Genomic DNA, 23,115 nt, shown 5'->3' on the forward strand with positions numbered 1-23,115 from the left:
TTAAACCATGTATCCTTGAAAACCCTCTGGAAGGCTCAAAAGAAATTGATAGCCCTTCCTGCCTGGAGGGAGGGCTTAGGGGAGGGGGGCGGTTGGAGAGAAGGGTAGGGGAGAGGGGCCGGCTCCCTTTGGCCCCATGAGGCCTCTTGAATCATCTCCCATTTAGATGAATCTAATGTATGTGCAATCGCATATTCGCTGATTTCAGAATCTGTTTTCTAGGGAAAGTTTAGATTGTGGGCATGAGTTGTCTTTTTTTTTAAGCTCTCTCAGAGCTCAGCTAGGGTTCATCTTGGTCTAACTCTATTCTAGACTGTGTTGAAGAGGGCAAACGAGGACCCCCCCCCCCCAACTAATAAAACTTTCAACCTCAACAAGTCGGCTGAAGCCAGAGTGGTGGAACAGAGCTCCTCCTCTCTTCCCTGCCCTCATTTCTACCTTTGAAGCCTTGGGAGGGCAAAAATGAATGGAACCCAATCACCAAGAACCCAGTACACAGGATTTTTCCATTCTTGCGGGGCTGTGCACGTGTCTGCGTCGAAGTCTGGGCTTTCGAGGAAGTTTGGAACAGGTAAAAAGTGGCACGCTAGTCAGTGTGGAAGTCAGGAATCCTTGCCATGTCACTGGAATTGTCGGGATCCTGGGCTCACTGTATTTCTTTTCCCAGGGGGCTAGTGATGTTGTGGCCTTTGATGGTCCTGAAGAAGGTAGCCTAGGACATGCAGTTCACGTCATAGATTCTGTTGCTCTGCCAACTTTCCCTATCCTGAAGACAGGATTATTTCTATGAATGGACCAATAGAAAGAGTATGCTCCGTAAGAGACCTTCTAGTCGAAACCCCAGCTCAACCAGCCCCGTGATTCAACCCTCTGAGTATGTCTGCCTTGACGAAATGGGGAGATGTCCAATCTCATAAGGTCTCCCATAGCATTTTAAAATAAGTATTAAATTAATTATTAAAGCACCTGCCACGTACGAGGATTGTAACAAATGTTATTTTGCTGCCTACTGCTGTGAATAACTGACTAGTTTATCTAGATAACAGATTTCTTTTTCCATAGTCAAGGACAACTGTGTGAAATTCCTAGTACTGAATGTGTGTGAGATGTAACTTGTTCCTTTGAGGGGAAAAGTGCCTCGTTCTTGCCTCTGACTTACTTGTCTTTTCTTACAACATGCCTTAGTAAGTCCTTTTTTTAAACTTCTAAATAGTTGTACAAAGGGATTTCCATTGAGTGTATCAGCCTGTGAGTATAATACATGTTGATCAACATCACCTACTCCCATCATTCCGATTCTTCCCTCCCAACCTCTCCCATCCATCCCCTCAAGTTATCTGATTCCATTTTCACATTTGTACATTGGATATTACAACTGCATTTGCCTGTGCTTACTCTCTCTTCATTCACCTGTCCTTACTCCCTGACATCCCCCCCCCCAAAAAAAACCATGTTCAGCTTAGTGTCTACATTTTGTTAAACTGTAATTTGTTCAGAGGAGTGACACCATTGGAATGGCCCCCAGCATAACCATTCTTTCGTCTGTTCGTGTACATGTGCATATACTGTAGCCCTATATATCTTTTGATACATGTTTGTATTTAGATTTAACTACCACATGAGAGAAAACATGGCCCTTTCTCCCTTTGAGCCTGACTTAATATATTTTTTTCCAGAAAGTGTTTCCATAGATGAACAAAGTCCAAAGCTTGGATTTTTCATATCTTTCTTTTGATTATGTTTTATGGGAAAATAATTTCAAACTTAAGTCACAATAATTAGCTCTTGCATCCTTTAATGAAAAATTAACACTTTTCCCATGAAGAAGGAGGTTTATCCTGGAATTTTGTGCTCACCCACATGTGAAAAAAAAAAAAAACTTCCCCAAACACTACAGGAGAAGATAAATGCAAATCTGACTTTTAAGGTCAACATCTCAGAATCCTGAAAGCATAACTTGGCTTCAGGTGACGAAGGCCTCCTTCCTTCCTTCCCATCCCCAAGCATTCAGTCCAGGCTTACCCAGAAAGCCCAGCAGCAAGGGAGCATTGTTTGGTGGCTTATTATGGGCAGAGTGGACTGGTTGGAACTGAGTGGAGGAAGTTAATTATCAAATGTTGTATTTGGCCCTGACAATGAATAACCAGTTCTTGTTGGAGCCATCTCGCGCGCCAGGCAGCCCTTGCTAAAAGGCCCATCCAAGTCTGCAATGCGGGAATTTGCAGGGCCGGCCCTAATCTATTTCCCAGGTTGTTTGAACCAGTTCAAGAGCAGTTAAACAAGGTTATGTAAGTGACATGTGATGTAGCCCAAAATAGTGACTGCAAACACAGGCTGCTGTTGCTGCGCCGTTGTCAACTGCTTTAGAGAGAGAGAAAAAAAAATCCTCCTGCAGGACAACAAATGGACTTTTAAACATGAAAATGAGAGTGAAGCAAAAAGTTCATGTTCAGAAGGACTTGGTGAGATTTTGCCTCTCTGATGTTGCCAGTGAGTGGCTTTTTGAAGCAGAGAAGCGTGGAGGGGTGCTTATTCCAGAGTGCCCATCTGGAGTTCAGGGAGCAGGATTTCATCACAAGTGTGCTTGGTGCCTGGCCGCAATGGCTGCTTCTCATGTTTGAATAAAGAGCATCACCAGGGAGCCCTCAGATTTACTGATTTCGGGTACAGAAGCAATTATGAAGCGATAGACCATTCCACTGGTCATACATATTAAACTTTTTTCATAAATTACTGTCTCTTAGTTAATCTTGCATGTAGCTACAAGGTGTGAAGCTTCTTTTCACCTAACATGGCGAGCATAAACATTCGCTGGTGAGAGTTCTTTGATAGTTGTGTGGTTTTTAAAGGAAAACCAAAACAACTGCAGCAAAACCATTTACAGTATGCTCGACTGTCATCAAGAGCTTTGTACCCCAACATTTGCCTTCCCATAGTGGGCCAACATTCTTCATGTTCTCTGTTTTTGAGTTCTACATCTGCGAACTTAGTCAGCAGGGAGCAAGACCGAAGGGGACTTGGGCTGAGGAGGAGCCTTGGGACTTTTGTGGCAGGATTCAGGCTCAGTATCTCCTGCCTGCATCCCAGTTGTTGAGATGTGAATCAAACGACTCTGCCCTTGATCACGGATAGACCTGTTCAATGGTCCTGCTAGGTTCTGACCAAACTGAAAAACAAAAAGAGGCAGAGTAGATGCTGAGACAAGCCAACTGTATTCTTTCTCCAGTCTACTCATGAACATAGTAAGTAAACAGGTTCGAGAAAGGCCTGAGTGTGACCCGGAGCTTTCTCCTCTGGAGGGTGGAGCACACATGTGTCCCCTCAGTTCAAGGAAGGGCCTCCGAGCTGCTGCTTCTCTGGGGCGATGAGAAAGGGTCACTACTGAATTCAGTGTGCTCTCACATCCTGCAGTCAGGCCTGAGTACTTTTGGTGCGGCACGCAGTGCACCAAGGTTTTCATGCAGGGCATTTGCAGCCCTCTGTCCAGCCTGGAAATGCGTTCATCCCTTGTTCGGCTGAGTGACTGCTTGTCAGGTCGAGCGGGTTCAAGGATCGACTTTTCTTGTGAATCCTTAATGATACCAAAGGGTGCTTGTAAGTGTGTGCCCTACATAGGTTTAGGGCTCCTAGAGTCTGGCACTCCTCACGTCCGATTCTGACAGACGGAAGGGTACCTTGCTACTCTGCCTCTGCGCTGTGCTTCTTGAAGATAGAGTGTTTTTCCAGGTGGAGCAAGAGGAGCAGAGCACTGATGAGATGGAGGACGGGGTGTGTCCCCGGAGGTGTTGTGGATGCATGAATACGATACAGCTGTTACATCATAGGAACTAGAACCTAAGAAGAGGTAATGGGGAAGATGTGTCACCAGCGTGGCCTGAAGTTGGGCTGAAAGTAGCCAAGATCAGACGGCAGGGGGTTGCGGGCTGCACCCGGCCCCGCTCCTCTGTCGTTTTGGGGGTGTTTGTAAGTTAGGGTGTTCCCGAGTCAGTACTAACTATACATCTGCGCCTGTCATTAGCGATACAGATATAAAAAAGGCCGGCCACCTGTTTTCACTTTGTGAAAGTAAGCATACTGACAGCGACACCAGAACTAAAAGCACCAGTCGTCGCCTTGATCCAAGTGGCAGTTATTCCCGGAGCAGCCGTAGGGTCTCCTCGCACTGAGCTCTGCCCCGCCTGCCTCTTCCATTGAGCTCCCTGCAGCATGGGGCATGGGTGGAGACCTCCGACGTGAGAGCCCCGAATGGCCTGTCAGCACAGTGATGCCAGATAGACGTGAGGTTCAGACAATCTCTGTGTAGGACGGCCCTAGCCAAGACAGTTGCACCTTGGTGGAAGATCACAGGGGCCCTGCGCGTTTGTCCCAAGGCGACCCCCCCCCCTTGCTTCCATTGGAGCACGTAGAGGGCCGCAGGGAAGTCCCTTCTGTGATTCCAACTAGAGGAACTCTTCTTTTTGTTTCTGGAAGGTCTGTGGGAGAATAGGTGATTTTTAAAAGTGACTGGAAGGTCACAAATCTTTTGACTAGTAACTGGGGGACACAGCTCAAGGGGCCGAACACCTGCCCTGTGAGACCCTGGGTTCAAACCCCAGTTGTGACAAAGAGTAGTGATGATTTGCTGTCCAAATGGTAAGTGGTAGAAGCAGGTCAGCTCATTGGAAGCCCATTGAAGCAATCCTGGTAATGTGTAGTACTCTGTGATGATGATGATGATGATGATGATGATGATGATGATGATAGCCATCGTACAATGATAACAGTGACTGCTGTCACTGTCATGGAACCCTCTCTGTGTGCCCTCTACTGTTTGAGGCATTAGATATGGTCTAGTGGGCCTTACCATAACTCCTGAGGGAGGCGCCTTTATAGTTCCAATCTAAAACTCGGGAAACGGAGGCTCAAAAACATAAGGGAAAGTTGCCTAACATCATGCAGGCAGAGCAAGGTTCCGAAGTTCACAATTTATTTATTTTTTATTTTTTTTTTTGGCCAGTCCTGGGCCTTGGACTCAGGGCCTGAGCACTGTCCCTGGCTTCTTCCCGCTCAAGGCTAGCACTCTGCCATTTGAGCCACAGCGCCGCTTCTGGCCGTTTTCTGTATATGTGGTGCTGGGGAACTGAACCTAGGGCCTCATGTATCCGAGGCAGGCACTCTTGCCACTAGGCTATATCCCCAGCCCCCCGAAGTTCACAATTTATATGTTTACCCAAGGAAGCCTGAAGAGAGGCAAGAAAGTACTGATGGACATAGGTGTGATTCCAGAGAAACTCAGGAGAAAGAACCATCAGAATATTGAAAAGCCAGAATGACCCCTACCACACAACTGGATGTAGTATTCAAACTGAGACCCTAGGAGTCTTGAAAGGGGGTTGTCCGTGGAGTTAGGGACATGTTGATCGGCTTGTGAACATTGGAGAGATATTCAGGTTAGAAATATTCATTGAGCAGGGGTTTCTGTAGGTCCGAAACCAGAAGACACCGTATTAGTTTTCCATCACATTGACAAATTACCTTAAATAATCTAAGCTAAAGGAGGAAGGACTTTCTTTAGCTCAGGATCTCAGAGATTGCAGTCCTCAGTGGCTTGACCTTGTGGCCTTGGGCCTAGGGTAAGGCATTAGTTATGTCAGGAGTATGTCTGCTCAACTCAGGGCAGCAGGAAGGTAGCGGGGAAGGGAGGGTGAGAGTTGGGGGTCTCAATATGTCCTTCAAGGACATGTCCCTCCCTTCTCCTAGGTTCCACCTCTTAAAGGTTTGACCACTCCCTAATAAAACCACTGGGCTCCAAACCCTGGGAGATTGGTAATACTCCAGGTCCTATGCAGAGAGGAAAGGACTTTGTCCACGACCATTGGCAACCCCTGGAATCCTCCAGTGACCTCGTCCTACAGATGGCTGCCCCGCCCCTGCCTGCTTGAGCCTAACCAGCCAGAGTAGTTCCTCTCTACCCGTGTAACTGTGTCTCCCTGGCTTGAGTTCAGGGCATTCTTGGCCTTTTTCCTCCATCCCACTCAGATAAATCATTTCCTTCTTGATGTCCTGCAGTATCGAAATCACACAATGCCTCTTAGTCCTTCTGGGGTACTCATTCTGCTCCCTAGAGGGCAACGTCTTGGAGGCAATGGATTCCAGGTGGACCCCTTGTGCCCTGCCATGCCTTCCATTTTTTTAGGATGTAATATGGCTCAGTAGTAGGACACTTTGCTCAGTATGAGTGAGGCCCTGGGTTCAACCCCCAGCCCTGCCCCAATGCAGAAGAAAATAAAACAAAAGCAGCTCTGTGGAATGGAGTGGAATCATTGTCTGGAAATGTATTTTAAATTCCCAAACCTCAGTTTCTTCTTCCCCAAGGCCCTGGTTCTCAACCTGCTCTACTCACTATCTTCTGTCCCCCAACTTGTTTGTGCCCGTTGGGTGGTTTCCTTCAAGGGATTCAGTCTCCTGAGCTTGTACATCTCCTTACTTGTAAACAATATTACGTAATCCTGGAAAACAGACAGGGGATACTACAAGCAACAATATAAGGAAGTGATAATTTTCCATTAGAGTCGTACATTATTCTTACAGTCTTGGGCCCTGGTCTACAATGCTAAGCAGAGCTTCAAACAGATTGGAGAGTCTCAGCTTTGGGGCCTGTGTTTACTCTAAGGATATAATTCAACACTCTCACATCCTTGTGAGCTTTCAGAAAAATGTAAGGGTTGAAGATGGGATAAAAAGCTCATCGTATTTGTCTTGTCTCAAGTGGGCCCTTTTTATCTCAAGGAGGCCTCCCTAACCGTGTGGTATTCTGTGCCTGCAGGAAGTTCTTTACTCATCTTAAATGAGAATTGACTCTTTTTAAAAATTTCTCACCCTACCTTTTTCTTTTTCCAAAGAGGTGATGGGTGATAGTGTCACTAATATTATACTTCATGTTTTGAGTCTTTACTTAAAGCTAGTAGGCTTTGCACTTCTATTGTTTAATGTGATAGTCCACCGATGCTTATTTTCTTCACCAAGAAGTAGCTTCTTATTCACTTTTTTTTATTGTAGCTTATTTATATAAGTATCTCTCAACTTTGGCTCATTAAAATGTGTCTAAGAAAATAGAAGTCATTTCTGAAAGGAACTTCTGTTATGGAGGCAGAGTTTTATGGTCTGACCTCCACCATGACTGAACTAATAATGAGCCTCAGGGAGGGGGTCCCTGGGTAGCTTCTGTTCTTCCTCCTCTCTGCAGAAGGTGATTCCAGCTCCTGGCCCCCTGGTGGTTGGGTGGAATCATTGCTCTGGATCTGAGCAGGTGAATGAGCTCACCCTTCTTGTCAGTCATTGGATTCAGGGTGAGATGAACATGACCCAGTATGGCGGCCACTCTGTCATCCTGGGGTGACTTGAGAAAACAGAATGCACAGATCATTGCAGTTTCCTGATTTATTCATCTTTACCAAGAACAACTTATTCTGGTTTTCCTCTATCCAGTGTCTTTTTTTTTCTTTGTCATTGATTTCTACTCTTTAATGTTTTATAAATTAGTTCCTTGGAGATTCTGAGTTCCAAGTTCTAAAGTACAATCTTAAGTCATAAATTTTAAATATTTCTTCTTTTCTAATATAATCGTCTAAAGCTGCCCCACTATAGTACTACTTTCACTGCATCCAGAATATTTAATATGTTGAGTTTTTACTTTCATTTAATTTGAAATATTCAGTCACTTCTCTTATTATTTTTTCTCTTAACCCATAAATTGTTTATAGATATGTTGTTTAATTTTCAAATATGTGGGTCTCTTAATATCTTTTATATGCTTTTATAATTTAATTCCTTTGTGGTCATAAAACACCATCGTGTGTGATTTCCGTCATTTCCCTTTTGAGGCTTGCTTCCAAGAGTCGGGTTCCACTCTCTCACGTGAATATTCCACATGGACTTAAAAAATACATTGGTTGTACAGTTGTCGTTGTGTGACCTAAATGCAAATAAAGTGAACTGTCAGGGGGATTGGTTAGATCCTTTTATATTATTTTTCATTTTCCAGCCAGGGTGTGGTATATATCTGTTATCTTTCCGTTTTTGTCAGTTTCTGCCTGGTTTATTTGGAAACTCTATTACATGCCTACATTTTTAGAATTGTTACATCTCAATTTGACCAGAATGAAATGACTTTCTTTAAACTTGCAGTATTCTTTCTCTTACAATTTTCTTTGTCTGATGTAAAAATAACCACATCCGTTTTCTGTATACTTACTGGTTGCATTGCTTGCATTTTTTTTCATCCTTTAACTGACAACCTGTCTAGTTTTTATTTAAAAATGCATCTTAGTGCATACTTAAGTGTGGCTTTGTGAATCTAGTCTACATGTTTGACTTTCAAGTGTTTAGATCATTTATATTTAATGTAATTATTGTTATTCTTGGATTTATACCTTTGACCTTTACTTTTTGTTATTTGCTCACTTACCTTTTTATGTCTTTTTGACATATTCTCTTTTACACCATTATTATCTCTTACTATTACTTTTCTAACAGTTGTTACAAAGCAGTATTTCTCAAACTTTAAATCATATTTATGGTTCTACTAACACAGATTCTGAATGTTGAAAGGGGAAACATTGATCAAGATGCATTTTATTCAAAAACTGCTTTGTTGAATGGTACCTCCTTTGTACAACTACTTAATAAAAATATTTTTATTATAAACATGATGACAGAGGGGTTACAGTTTCCTAAGTCAAGTAATGGGTACATTTGTTTTTGAACAGTGTCAAACCCTCCATGTTCTCCCAGTTTTTCCCTTCCACATGCCTGGACCCCTCCAGGTTTATTGCCAAGGTAGTATCTAGTGAGTACCACTGCTGAATTAGTTCACCCTTTGTCCCACCATTTCTGTGCTTCCACTTCCCCTCCCCAAATCAGATAAACTTATATATGCAAGACAGAGGGCACAGAAATTTAAAAAAAAAAAAGAGACAAAAAGGAAATAAAAACAAACACCCCACAGATCCCTAGGCCCTGTCTCAAGGTGTTTGAGTTAGCGTGTTTGAAGAGAAGACTATACATTGAAATTTCTGGCAATTTCTAAGGTGATTCTGATATAACTCATGCAGGAGTCATACATTGAGAACTACTGTATTGTTCTAGAGGAAACAAGATATTTTCTTGTCATAATCTTCCTTGAATTTGTTCATATAGTTCCATACACAATGTAGAAAACTCAGCAGAATAGGAAAATTATACTTGCATCTCATCCTGTTCTTAGTGCATGAAGAAAAATAGTTTGTATCTACCAGCAGTTGTGTGGTATATTTGTGTTTCATGTCTCTTTGGGCAATCCTGGTGCTAGAACTCAAGGCTTTGAGCTTGCTGGGCAGAAACTCCATCACCATGTCTGTAGTCTTTGTTGCTTTGTTGTTTTGGAGATAGGGTTTGGTGTTTTTTTCCTTAAGCTGGCTTGATTTGTGATTTTTCCTCCTTATACTATCTACCTGAGAGGACAGCTGCATGCCACCCACCTAGCTTTTTATTGATTGAGATGGGCTCTCTTGAAATGTTTCTGCCATGGTTGGCCTACGATCATAATTCTCTTATTCTCTTCCTCCCTCCCAAGTAGCTAGGACTGGAAATGTGAGTCTATATGTATACATTTTACCAGCCTCACATGCTTTTATAATTTTGGTGTGAAATATTTGTTTGGTGTTTAACTGATTCAAGGGACAAACTTTCTTTAAAGATTCCCATTTATTTACTGTGTTCAATTTTCATCTATTCTGTAAAGTTTCTTTTTGGCATCAGTGTGTTTAAGCATAGGTAACTTTCTATTTTATCTCTTATAATAAACTCTGCTAGCAATGAATTATCTTATTTATCCAAAAATGTCTTTATTTCACTTTTATTTTAAGAAATGGAGTTTCTTAAAATTGTATTAGATATAGAACTGCAGGTTGACGGTCTTTGAAGATATTACACTGTCTTTCTGGTCTCGGTTGTTTGGAAAAAAATGTTTTGATAAAAACTTATCCTTGATGAAAATTATCCTTAGATAAAATTTATCCTTGATTCCCCTCCTTTAATATACTTCTTCCCATTGTGCATAAATCTAAGAATTGTTTCCTTTTGTTTATTGTTTAACAACTATACCTTAGTAGTCTTTGTATCTATAGTTTGGCGTTTTCCAAAAAAACAAAGTTTGGAAGCTTTCCTATATTATTCTGACCTCCCGCTTCTGCTAGCTTTAAGCCATTTCTGATATTTTCAGATCTTTCACCCTACTCAAAGATGTGATGACAGGTCTTAGCAATTCACAGAAATGGAGAGAACTCCACATCACACCTGCCCCTTCTACAAATGTTTCATGGTATTGTGCACCTAAGAGGCGTCCCCATAAATACTTGGTGACCTGAAACGAGTAAAACAAAGATTAAACCTACTGATTTCTGTGGAGTATAAAGTGTACTCTGTGCCTGGGTAGTCATAGAAGATACTGGAATTTTGGTATTCCATCTCACACCATACAAAAGGCACATAATGCCAACTGCTGGTGGCACTTCTGCCTGAGACAGTTCCATCCTTTGTAAACTGAAGCTGCAGCTACATTAAGCTGACCGTCGCTGCCCATACTATTATGAATCATGTTTGTCTTTGTTTTCAAGAAGAATTTTAAGGCTAGGAAGAGGTAGCTTCGTAATTCTGATTATATGTAGTAATATTTCATAGTAGAGGGAAAGTCACTGTTTTAACAGGTGTTTTTTTTTTATTACTAAATCAGGGCAACACAACTATTTATGTGCCGGGAGAAACGACTGCATCATTGATAAGATTCGGAGAAAGAACTGCCCTGCCTGCAGACTTCAGAAATGCCTTCAAGCTGGTATGAACTTAGGAGGTAAGCTTTGTGGTATTACTTGGCTAAAAATTGTTAACGTGCAGTACCATAACTCTAGACTCTGTTTACTCCCCAAACTTGAAGATGAATGAGTCTAGCATGGAACAAGGTTTCTAAATATCCAGTAAGATGTATTCGTGCCAAAACATATGAGGGGGCTGGAGGCATAGCTAAGCAGTAGAGTATCTGCCTAGCAAGCACAAGGCCCTGAGTTTAAACCCCAGCACGAAATAATACATACATACATACATACATACATACATACATACATACATACATACATATACACAGACAGGAGTCCTTAGCTAGGTTTAAAAGGAGGTATGTTGTACATTTGTAACCCTAAGTTTCAAGCCTGAGTTGTAAGTTTCAGGAATTGGTCTTTTTTAATCTAAAATCAAGCAAAAATGATCATTTTTTCCCGTGAAACCCTAGCGAACACTTTTTCTACATCTGTTTAGAAATAAGGTGATATATGTGACAGCATTGACACGTGTCGATATATTCCTAATTCAAAGAGAGTGACCAAAAAGTCTTTAAAATAATATAGAAGCTCACAAAAAGAAGTTGCAAGGGTAGAAAACTAGAACCTAATGCAAAAAGCTACAGTGTTCATGGATAGAAAGAATTAACCTCCTAAAGATGTAAGTTTATCCCAAGTTAACTCGTAAGTGTAGCATAATCATAAGGGAAATAACAATTGATGACTTGGAGCTCCTAAAGGACATCAAGAAAAGTCTAGCGAAGATAGTTTGGAGAATTAGTCCTACTTGGTAGTAAAACATATTACATCCCTATTATAGTTAAAAATAGTTTGTAGCATATGCTTCTTGATTATCAGACAGATCAACTGAATGTCCAGAAATAAACATATAATAAAGTTTGGCACTTCAGATCAGAGGAGCAAAGATAAGTTTTTCAGTAAAAAGTTTATGACAGCTGTACACCATCTGGATAAGAATGCTGAGTCTAAACTCTAGTTACTGTACACCAAAATATGTTCTGGTGCTTAAGAGATTTAAACTTTGAAGAATAACCACAGAAGCACTAAAAGAAAACAGGGAATTTTTAAAATACTCTCCTAGATACAAAATATACCCAAAGATATAAAGGCAAAAAAAGATTAAGAAAATCAGCACTATTAAAACAAATCAAAATTGCTACAATGACAAGCATGAATAACTTTGGAAAGAATACTTAAAACTCATAAATCAAGAGGTCTGACAATTCCATAAGGAAGGAAACCAACTCAGTAGAAAAAAAAATGGGTAGTTAGAACACTCACGAAATAAAAGCAGTATACCCAGTTTCTGAAACCCATGAAAAGATCCTAATTCTAATCATACTAAGAAAAATTTATAATATAATGAGACTTTTTTTACAGATTGGCAAAATAAAACATTTTTATGGCATTATTTTATGAGCAGATAGAAATAAAGTCAAACTCAGTGGTGAGCTCATGCATTTTAGCTGGAAACATAAATTGGTATAACTCCTATGGAGAGTAATTTAGCTATTTCAATAAAATGTTAAAAGGCTCCTACCCTTTGACTCAACAGTTCCACTTTTAGGAATTTATCCAAGTGTATTTTTGCAGTGTAAGAAATGATGTGTGCATAAAATATTCATTGTAGCATGACTGAATATAAGAAATACATTAAATATTCATCTGTTCAAAACTGATTAAATAAATTACAGAGTAGTCTTCCAATTTAATGAAAACAAAGGGAGGTCTATATGTGCTAGGATGAACCTATTCCAAAATATTGTTTGGCAAAAGCAATTAGATTTCAGAATAGTACATTTTGTATTGGTAACTTGTATATCAATTTAATTTATTTTTGTTTTTTTACATTTATGTTTTACTTTAATGTTTAGTATTAACTTTAAACAATTATACAAGGAGGTCTCAATTTATCATGTCTGCTTGTAAGTACAAAACATCAGAAGTGGTGCCATGGCTCAAAGTGATGGAGTGCTAGCCTTGAGTGAAAAAGCTCAGGGACAGTGCCCAGGCCCTGAGTTTAAGCCCCAGGACCGACAATAAATAGATAAATTCAAAGCACTGTGCTCTGTGTGTGTGTGTGTGTGTGTGTGTGTGTGTGTGTGTGTGTGTGTGCACGCGCGCGAGCTTAAACTCAGGGCCTGGGCATTATACCTGAGCTATTTGGCTAAAGGCTGGTGCTCTACTTCTTAAGCCACACCTCTACTTCTAGCTTTCTTGCTGATTAAGTGGAAATAGGAGTCTCACACATTTTCCTCCCCTGGCTGACTTTCGAACCACGATCCTCAGATCTCAGCTTCCCAAGTGGCTAGGATTAGAGGCGTGAGCCACTGGCATGCAACTAGTACAGTGCCTCTTAATCCATGCCACTTGTATATATCTATTTTACAAAAAAAAGAAGCCTGTTGACTAGAACATAGAAAGGATGGAGACCGTTAGGACTTGGGGAGTAAAGAAGACTGCCTACAGAACAGAACAACTCTCAGGAGTGAAGAGGAGGGAGGGTCCGGCTTGGCCAAGGAAGACTGTGAATTTACAGCATGCCCCAGGTCCCTTAGACAACAGCTCCAAAACAAGAGCTGTTCTTTAGGCAGGTGGGGGAGCTGTTGAGAAGCCCTCCGTGTACACTTTGAGGGGCAAAAGAGGGGTAAGACCTGGGGCGTGGGAGGAGGTCAGAGACACGGAAACACATTGGGATATCATTTTCTTGTCCGGCTGTGTGAGTGTGTGTGTGCGTGTGTGTGTGCGTCCGTGCACGCTGTCCTTCCATTGAAGCCTCACAGCTCCACAATTAATATATCCACTTGATATGTGACAAGCACAACGAAGCTAACCGAGCTGGTCAAAGGCCACTGTGTTTCTGGCACCTGAGCCGTGCCCGGCAGCCCGGTGCTGTTCAGACAAGGGCCACTCTAAGTGCATTGGCTCCAGCGCCTTCCTTGAATCTATAGCACACAGACATTTTACCCGTGTCTGGAACTGCTTGTAAGGAAGGTGTGCCACGGCACACGGTGCACACCTCATTTCACTTGTTGATGGTTTCTGTACACACAGGGTTTTGTGGGTTTGGGTTAAAAAAAGATTAGTAATAAACATAACTTGCTAAGAGACAGTTTACTTTGAGATTTGAGGTCGTTGCAAGTAGCCAGTCAGTAATGAAAAGACTGGAAATTGAGGTTGTCCTTAAGTTCAGGGTACAGCATACGCACTTCCGGTTCATGAATTCACCAAGTGGAATTGCCCATTGTGGTCATATATACCTTTTTTTTTTCCCCCCTTTTCCAATTTCTTTTGGAGCCCTGTTTTTAGTTTCAGTTTGGGAAAAGAAACCCAAGCAGTGTTACTGTGTTGTTGTTTTTTAATAGTGTGGTTCTTAACCTTTAATGTGAGACAATTTCTAAAACTAAAATTGTGAATTGAATTAAATTAAAACCTTTTCAGATGTTTTCCAGTGTCACAGCAAAGCAGGGCATCTCCAACCCGTGTAACCCCTCTCCTCTTCACTCTTTTGGGAAATAAGGGTGATGTTAAAATAGCATAATAACATTTAATGATTATGACTCTGAAAACAAAAGCCAAAACATTTTGGAGTAAACTCTTTCCTGTCCTATCAGTTGATCTGCATGCTGTCCTAACCTGTCCCCAACTCACATCGATTTTAAAAAGAGGAAGGTAAGGGCTGGGAATGTGGCTTCGTGGTAGAGTGCTTGCCTAGCATACACGAAGTCCTGGGTTTGATTCGTCAGCACCACATACACAGAAAAAGCCAGAAGTGGCGCTGTGGCTCAAGTGGTAGAGTGCTAGCCTTGAGCAACAGCAGCTCAGAGACAGTGCTCAGGCCCTGAGTTCAAGCCCCAGGACTAGCAAAAAAGAAAGAAAGAAAGAGAAAGAAAGAAAGAAAGAAAGAAAGAAAGAAAGAAAGAAAGAAAGAAAGAAAGAAAGAAAGAAAGAAAGAAAGAAAGAAAGAAAGAAAGGAAGGAAGAAAGGAAGGAAGGAAGGAAGGAAGAGAGAGAGAGAGAGAAAGAAAGAAAGAAAGAAAAAGAAAGAAAGAGAGAAAAGAGAAAGAAAGAAAGGAACGAGAAAAAGAGGAAGGTAGGAAAGAAAGGAGGGAGGGAGAAAAGTAGAGAGGAAGGAGGAAGGAAGGAAGCAAGGGAGGGGAGTGATGAGTTTCTCAGAAACCACAGCTATGAAACAGCCATTCTCCTTTTCTCTAGACCCACTCCTTCCTTCCTGTCCCCGTACTGTTGCTTTTCTCTGAAATCCTGCTGGGCTTTTAGTACGCGTGCAAAGGAAAGGACAGCAGAAGACGTGAGAAATTGCAAGGAAAAGCGCAGCTGTTCTGAGCCCAGGCTCAGCTGAGCCTGACCCTCCGCGATGGCCCTGTTAGCAGGTACTAGAAGCGAGGAGTCGATCCACATTTTCCTGCCCAGGCCTGAGAAGAGCGGGCTGTCCGTGTCTTTTTCTTTCCCTGAAAGTACGTAGGGCACCACACTAGAGCCTGAGACAGCCCTGGAACCAAGAAGGAGGCCGTCCCTGGGGGTGTCTCTGACTGCTCTGGGGCCCAGGATCACAGACAGGTTCTGAGCGCTCCCACCCAGCCTGGGAGGAAGCTGGAGTTCAAGGTGGTATTATTAGAGACAGAAAAATGCAACACAGGGCTCCCAACCCAGCATTCTCTACCCCTTCCTCGCTGCTTCCTGCCGTATCCCCGATTCCACCCCATGTGCTAGGAGGCGGTGACCGGGGCCCATGGTCCAGGAGCTTTTGTGCCAGAGCCTGAGAATCGCTTGTGAGCTAAAGGCTGGGACTAGGCATAAGCTTTCCAGTGTCCTTTTAGCTTCACCCTCTGGTTCTTCCGTGGTCTCCATTCAACTCATTCCATTACTGTTAGTACACAGAAAGAAGGTCAGAAATGACCTTCAGCAACTGCCAGAGAACTGAGAGTTAAAATTCTAATAAACAATTTAACACATATATATACATAGATATACGTATCGATGCATATATAAATATAACCTTGAAGAGTTCTTTCAACACAAAATTTTCTTACTCTAGTAATCTTCAAACCAAAGCCACAGTTACACTAACTCACAAGTAGAAATCGTTCCGTCCTTATTTGCTATTTACATAGGAAGACAAAATACGCCACAATGGGAAAATAAACAGAAAAATAAGAGTTAATGAGACATATCATGCTAATTGGGAACGTTTGCATATGCTTATGGGCTCATTGCATATGCATGTGTGTTTAAGCAAAAAATATTTAACAGTAGTAGTATAAAGAACACTTTCCCATTCTATATATACTCAGATTTTTAGACGAAGTTGAGTCAAATTAGAAATTTTAAGCCAAATGCAGAAGGATTATATGGAGAAATAGCAGGAATCCCAGGAAAGCTCTGGAAGGAAGCCACGCTGTTGGGTGATTCTCAGTTCTCAGTGCATCTGAGAATCATCTGTGAAATCTTTATTTTAAACATGGTTGCTTGTGCCTGGCTCGTGGAGATTATTCTGCAATAAATTTGATTGAATCACAGGCATCCTAACTTTCCTTAATTTTTTTTCTTCACATTAGCTACTTCACTCAGGCTGAGAACTACTCTTTCAGGGGTTGCCACATTGGCTCTATTTTTCCTAAGAGAAGAATGACTTTTAGTTGACTTTCTCCAGCCCTTTAGCTTCCATTTTTCCCCCCCTCTATTGCTGTTTTAAATTTTTTTAATGTTTTTAATTTTGATAAATGTTTCTTTCCTTGGGAAGACTTCTTGAAAACAATATTTTAAATCCATGTGTTTGCACAACCCTCACAAGAGCCTTGCAAAAGGACAGGTTAGGTTTTAGTCCTCTGACCTTACCGGTTTTAGGTCTCACTGAACCATCACCACTCTGGCATTGGTCTCTGACAACACCTGCTTTGTCTCCATGGCTGGAGATCCATGGATTCTGTCCAGGTGTTACCTGGGCATTCCTTCGCCTGGTAGCCATGTCTGAATGGACAGAGATCGGCTGGTGCAGGCCTGCCACTCGAGGGACTGGCCACTTTGAAATATGTTCAATAGACTATAGCCCTAGAGGTGTGGGCCTTGTTATCTGCAGGGGGTTCCAGCGAGAAGTTGCCCCCGGGAGCCGGGCAGCCACACAGCTGGCTGGTACAGTCCTGTGGGAGGCTCCCATGCCATCCTGAGACATGCGTTCCCGCTCGTGGATGGCCAGTAAGGAAGCCAACGGTACGGAGTCTGGCTTATGACTCATGAGATTGATACACCACATGCTAATTGCTACATGGAACTATTGCAAGGATGTGACATATGAATTACTTGTCCACGGTGGCTTCAACTCATGGCAGCTGCTACATCTGTCATAAATAGAGTGGCTTTTTAAATTTATTTTTTTATCGTTACTATAAAGGTGACGTCCAGAGGGGTTACAGTTCTAGAAATCAGGCAATGAATATTTCTTTTTGGACAAGGTCACCCTTTCCTTTACTGTCTCCCAGTTTTTCACTCCCATCTCCACCCAGAAGTGGTACAGTTCATTTTCAATAGAGTGTCTAGTGAGCACCAGTGCTGCACTTGTTTGCCCTTTGTCCCTCCATTTCTGTGCCTTCCGTATCCCTCCAAAGATGGACAAAGAATCAAACAAGAGAAAAAGAAAAGACTTTAATTCAGAGGATTTGAGGTCAGATCTACAGACAATATCTTCTTGAAATGCAGTCAAAACTCGTAGACCAGTTCTAAGTATAAAAGTCCAGAAAGCAAACAAATGAAGATAGAAAGCCTTGCTATGTTGGACGTGGTCTCGTGATATTTATCCTCCAACAGCATATATCTGTAAATGGAGCTGATCTGAATCTACAAGAGAATTTCTGACTCCAGCTGTAGGATCAAAAGAAAATGCCATTAAAGGACAGAACTTCTCCACAGGGAAAGTTATAGGCTTGTATCGTCCCCATTCAAATACAGGGGTTCAAAATTAGAATCCAGTTTCAAAGTGAGAATAGGGGACTAAGCATCGTGTTTCCTGTGGTAGGTGACTTAAAACCACACCATCCATTTGGAAAACAGTGGGTACGAAATTGACCTTTGTCCCTGTCCGCATGGAAGAACCGGCTCTGGGTCACAGTGAAGAGACCTGGTATTGGTGCTGGGCTGGCCTGTCCCCCTCCATTCCTTCGGATTCATATGCCAGTGTCCCAAGCCCACAGCCAGTGAAGGCCTAGATAGCTACCTTTGGAACCCAAGCAGGATAGTGAAAAGGAAATGAATGGCAAGCCTTGGAGAGAAGAGACACATCTAGTTTTGTATCATTTGCTTCTTGTAAGGAGATAGAACTTTTGAGAACGTGAATCGTGAGCTCTCTAGGAAGGACCTGCAGGAAAGACCCCGGTTCCTTCGTACCTCAGTGAACCTCCTCAGAGAACCTCAGGGAGCCACAGGGCAGCCTGGATGGGAGACTTGGGCTCCTTCTCATCTAAGTGCGTGGCCTAATCTCATCAGGAAAAGAAAAAGCATACAGATTACCAGCCATCACCACGAGTAACCTGTTCTTTCATGCTAAACTGTTCCTAAAAGTTCATGTAATGAGTTAGCATCCTGTTTATGAGGAACTGGTTCTCTTAGACTCTTGGTGTGTTTTGTTTTTTTTATAGTTCAATGATGTAAACGTGAAGAATCCTTCTGAAAGTTAAATGGAAAGCGTATTCTTTTCAGGAGCTCTAGCCCGCTCTACTGTGCTGGATTGGGTTCTAAGAGAGCCTCACAGTACTGGAGTTTCTACTGTGCCAGAGAGCCAGAGGGAAGGAAGAATAGAAGGGAGTCTGTCCACAGGTGGGCAGGGCAGGCCTGGGACCCTCCCCCAAGTCACCCCACCCACACTGGGTGTGGCCCTGCACCCCATCTAAGGCCGGCCAGCACCTGACATCCTCCGCCTCAGGATGAGAAAGCTGGATGGAAGTCTGAGAAGCCAGAAGAGCCGTGGTGTTTGGTTCCGCTCCATTTGCGAGTTTCCAGACCAATTCAGCCTGCATCCTGAAGAGAACCCCTGCCTAGAAAAATACCTTTTCTTTTTCAAGTACACCCGTCATGGGCCTACTATAATTCTTAATTTAGACCCGTTCTGATCATGTCAGCGGGATACAATGTGGAGTGATATTTATTTAAGATGCATAAGAGTCATAAAACAGTAACATTCGTTTTCTTGTCTTTCCAATTTGAGGGGCATCTTGGTCTCAGGACTTTCGCTCATCCTTTTTTTATAGTAATGTTAGCTTTATTTGTTTCCTTGTGCCAGCACTGAAGCTTGAATTCAGGGCCTGAGCATTAGCCCTTCATTTCTTTGCGCTCCAAGCTAGTGCACCAGCAATTGAGGTACAGCTCTACTTCCAGCTTTATGGAGGTTAATTAGCGATAAGAATCTCATGGACTTTTCTGCCAGGGCGTCAAGATCTCAGCCCCCTGAGTAGCTAGAATTCCAGATATGAGCCACTGGATCCTGACAGGTATTAGCTTCTTTTGTGAAGATTTCGAGAATTCTACCTTTTTTTTGTCTTAGATTTGTATAAGCCCTTAATGTAGGTAGTACTAAGAAATACACACATTTTTCTATGCTGCACCAATTGTGAAAAGAATTTTATATCAAACCATGACTGTTGCTTCCTGTTCATTATCTAGCCTCGCTTCCTCTTTTCTTACAAAGTGATCTTACTACTTTTTTAATCATCCTGTAATAATCTCTAGCTCAGTGGAACAGTTTACTTTTATATAAATAATGTAAAAGGTGACTTGTGATCTGGTTCGTGTTGAGTTGATTTTTTAATATGTAAAATATGCTTCTTAAATAGTAGCTCTTAGAAAAATAACTAGAATTATAATGATGTAATTTTTGAGTATTTTTCTATGAGTAATTTTTACATGAAGAATATTGAATTAAGAGGGAAGAATTATTTTTTGAGAATATTGGTATTATCAAACTAGAATGGTCATCTGGCCTGTATATATGCCGTCTTCATTCCTCAAAAGGACTGTTTATTTCTTAAGTATATACTTAAGTGCTACAAATCATTGTTTATAATTCTAAAATTGATTTAATCCAGGCAACCCCTTTTTGTCTCACAATTATTGGGTTCATCCAACTTATAAGGGCCCAGCGAAAACATCAATGGACCAAGATGTAGGAACCATTAAAATAGAAACAGATGCTCAATGAAGAGCAAAAAGAGGTACTGAGAACATGATTTTTTTTTGGTCATATATATATATATATATATATATATATTTTTTTTTTTTTCCCCCCAGAGCTGAGGACCAAACTCGGGGCCTTGCGCTCAGCAGGCAGGTGCTCTTCCGCTGAGCTATAAATCCCCAGCCCCAAGAACATGATTTTAAAATGATCCTAACTACTCAGGAGGCTTAGGCATGGATGACTGTGACTTGAAACCACAAAACCAACCAAAGGAAAACTGAGCTGGAGATATGATTCAAGTGGTAGAGCACCAGACTTGAAAAAGAATATTCAAATTCTAGAATTGCTGCGTGCGTGCGCACGCACACACACACACACACACACACACACACACACACACACCCTGTGCATTCTATTTTAAATGTTCTTTGAACACTTAGTTAAGGCATCACCTGCATATAATTTCTTTAAAATAATATTATTAGTAGTGTTATTATTGCTTACCTTCTCCTCATACATTCATTTGATGAGCTTTATTTTTGTTTTGGTGCTAAGGACTTGCATGCACACTAACCAGCTCACAACCACTTTAGTCCTTTTTCTCATCATATTGGCTTAACTTAGATGCCTGTGAGTTGACTTCTACATGGGGGTAGTCTGCTGAGGCCATCCTGTGATTTTCTGTCCAGCATGGATTTTCATATTCCTTCACAAATTGTGTCCATGAACTTGGAGGGCAAAGCTAATTAAACACAGTGCTGGAGTCTTTCCAGGTCAAAGCCACCTCCGTGGTTCTCATACCTTGTTCACCTCTGTGACCTTGTAACAACAGTAATGTTTCCTCATAAACTATCCCGTAATGAGTCTATTTACCTTGCATACCAATGAGATGTTGCTTCATGCAATAAATCCTCCACTCAAACATGTACCAAGAAGGCTACCCTGGTAGCTTTGAAACAGAAGGAGCTGCCTTTAGCCAACTTATCACAATGCTGATTTCAAGTGGTCAGTATTATAAAAGTTCTCAGAATTTTTGAGTCTGCGCATATCAATCTTCAGCACAATTATTCCCAGGGAATAGAATTTATGAGGGAAATAAAGATTAAATAAATAATTCTAAAGAATGCCAGTTTGATATAAATGAATGTATATATATGAATATATATGGGTATATATATATATATGAATATATATTCAAAGAAAAACGTAACCATTTCAATGTAGCTTAGGAGCTTTATTGTTAGTAAGAAATAATAAAGATTCCCCCATAAAAATTTTTTGAATGTCTTGTTTTATAGTTCAGTCTGGCCTTAATTATAATCTCCTACCTCAGCCTCCACGTGTTGGATTATAGGTGTGTGCCGCTATGCCTGACTTCAGTTCTACATCTTACATCGACTGATGGGTTTGACTTCTGTCTTTTTAGATTAAGATTTGCAAAAGCAAAAAGCTGGCATTGCCTTTCAGAGCAGCAGCCCCCTAAGTATGCAGAAGTTGGCTGTGCTAGGCAAGTTAGAAGACAGCTTTTCGTGCGTCGATTGCTTGGTTTAGGTTGTCTAGGCTACCAGTTTAAAAAAAAAAAATACAGTCTTTGCCAATAGGGGCCACTCAGCAGTAGCTCTGTAGATGGTTGAGAAAGTCAGTTGGGCTCCAATTCTTCCCCTGACCTCTTGTTTAGAGGTGCGCTGCAAATGGAATGGGCTTTCTCTGCTGTCATTTTCTGTATATATCGGGTCCTCTAACAGCTATGGTAACTGGAAGGGCAGCCCTCATGGTTCTACAAATCTCTCTACCCCTCTCTCTGTACGGTGGTCACAGGATAACCCTCACCTGCATCATAGCTAGAAGATGCTTTGTCCGTGTCTGGCGTAGAGATCCTCAATTAATAATCGCCTCCTGTCTCTCCACTAGCAAAACTATGTAGGGGAAATGAGGGGGGAGTCAACGGTCTTGACCTTACCTGGATGAAACAAAGGACTTCTGAAAACGGGCGGGGCCCGGGGCTGGGTTGGGGGAGGGAGCACAGAGGACTGTAGGTGGTGTTGATGTTTTTCAGAGCAATGGATAGTCTTTCAAGGTCTGAGATCATTTTAATCCTGCGTGTTTCGGAAAATATTTCTAAAATGCTCTCCTGCTGCAATGTAAGGATTAGGGATTCCAGACCTCTGTGCAGCAGGGCGCTCCTCTGAGCCTAGGATGAGTTGGAGCTGTACCGGAGGCTCCTCCTCCTGGCAGGGCTGTGGGGTGGGGGTCTCATTAACTCACTCCGCTGCTCTAGGCCAGAGCTGCACTTGGGCCGCAGTCCCCAGCTGCCTAGACCGCAGAGGTTGTGGAAGAGCGTGTGGCATGCTCTAGCTGGTAGCACATTCCAGGTTCTCCCCATAGCTCGCTCCAGGTGCTCGTAGATTTTTACACCCGATATCTCCTTTTAAGTCTGCGCATTAAAGGCTTTATGTCTTACCTGGCTAGATGAATACAGAATAGGTGCTCACGTGATTTTGGAATTGTCCCTTTTCAACCCCTTCAGCTTCTACTGGGGAATAAGTTGAACCTTTCCAGTCTCCCCTCCCCCCCCATCACTCATCCATTCATTCATTTGTGCAGTCGTGGGATGGAACCGTGGAACTGGTGCTCTGCTTCTGAGCTCTACACCCCCCCCCCCCGTGGTTCCCCTCCTCCCTGCTCCCTTCCATGTTTTCGTTGAGCTCTGTGGATAAACTGTCTGTGGACAGATCATACTGTTGCTCCCTCTGAAGTCTCCCACAACCATGGCAGACCTCGTGCCACGGAATGGAGAGTGGACAGTGTCCACTCTCGTATTGCTCCCTCGCCGCTCTGCCACACTTTCTTGGCCAAAACAGCAGAAGGAGCTATAGAATCCCCGGCCATTGCACTAAACGTGATATCCAGAGTGTGGGAGCCGCCAGAGAAATGAATGGCTCATGAGGGGAGGAAGGTGGAAATGGTGCTATTCTTGTCCTGTGGACTGTGACTATGCTTTCATATAATTCCTAACATCTACTTCCTACTGATCCCTAATATTTACTGGAACCACCTTAAATTG

General features: G+C 42.2%; 1 protein-coding gene across 2 annotated transcripts in view; it reads left to right on the plus strand.

Annotated features, from left to right (window-relative positions):
- Nr3c2 (nuclear receptor subfamily 3 group C member 2) overlaps positions 1 to 23,115 on the plus strand; it is a 202,593-nt gene that overhangs the window by 146,879 nt on the left and 32,599 nt on the right. For both annotated transcript variants that reach the window (XM_048333746.1, XM_048333747.1), the window contains exon 4: positions 10,751 to 10,867. In XM_048333746.1, the coding sequence (XP_048189703.1) occupies positions 10,751 to 10,867 (117 nt within the window). The remainder of the gene's footprint in view (positions 1 to 10,750; positions 10,868 to 23,115) is intronic.

Source organism: Perognathus longimembris, chromosome 24, assembly GCF_023159225.1.
Source record: "Perognathus longimembris pacificus isolate PPM17 chromosome 24, ASM2315922v1, whole genome shotgun sequence".
Lineage (NCBI taxonomy): Eukaryota > Metazoa > Chordata > Mammalia > Rodentia > Heteromyidae > Perognathus > Perognathus longimembris.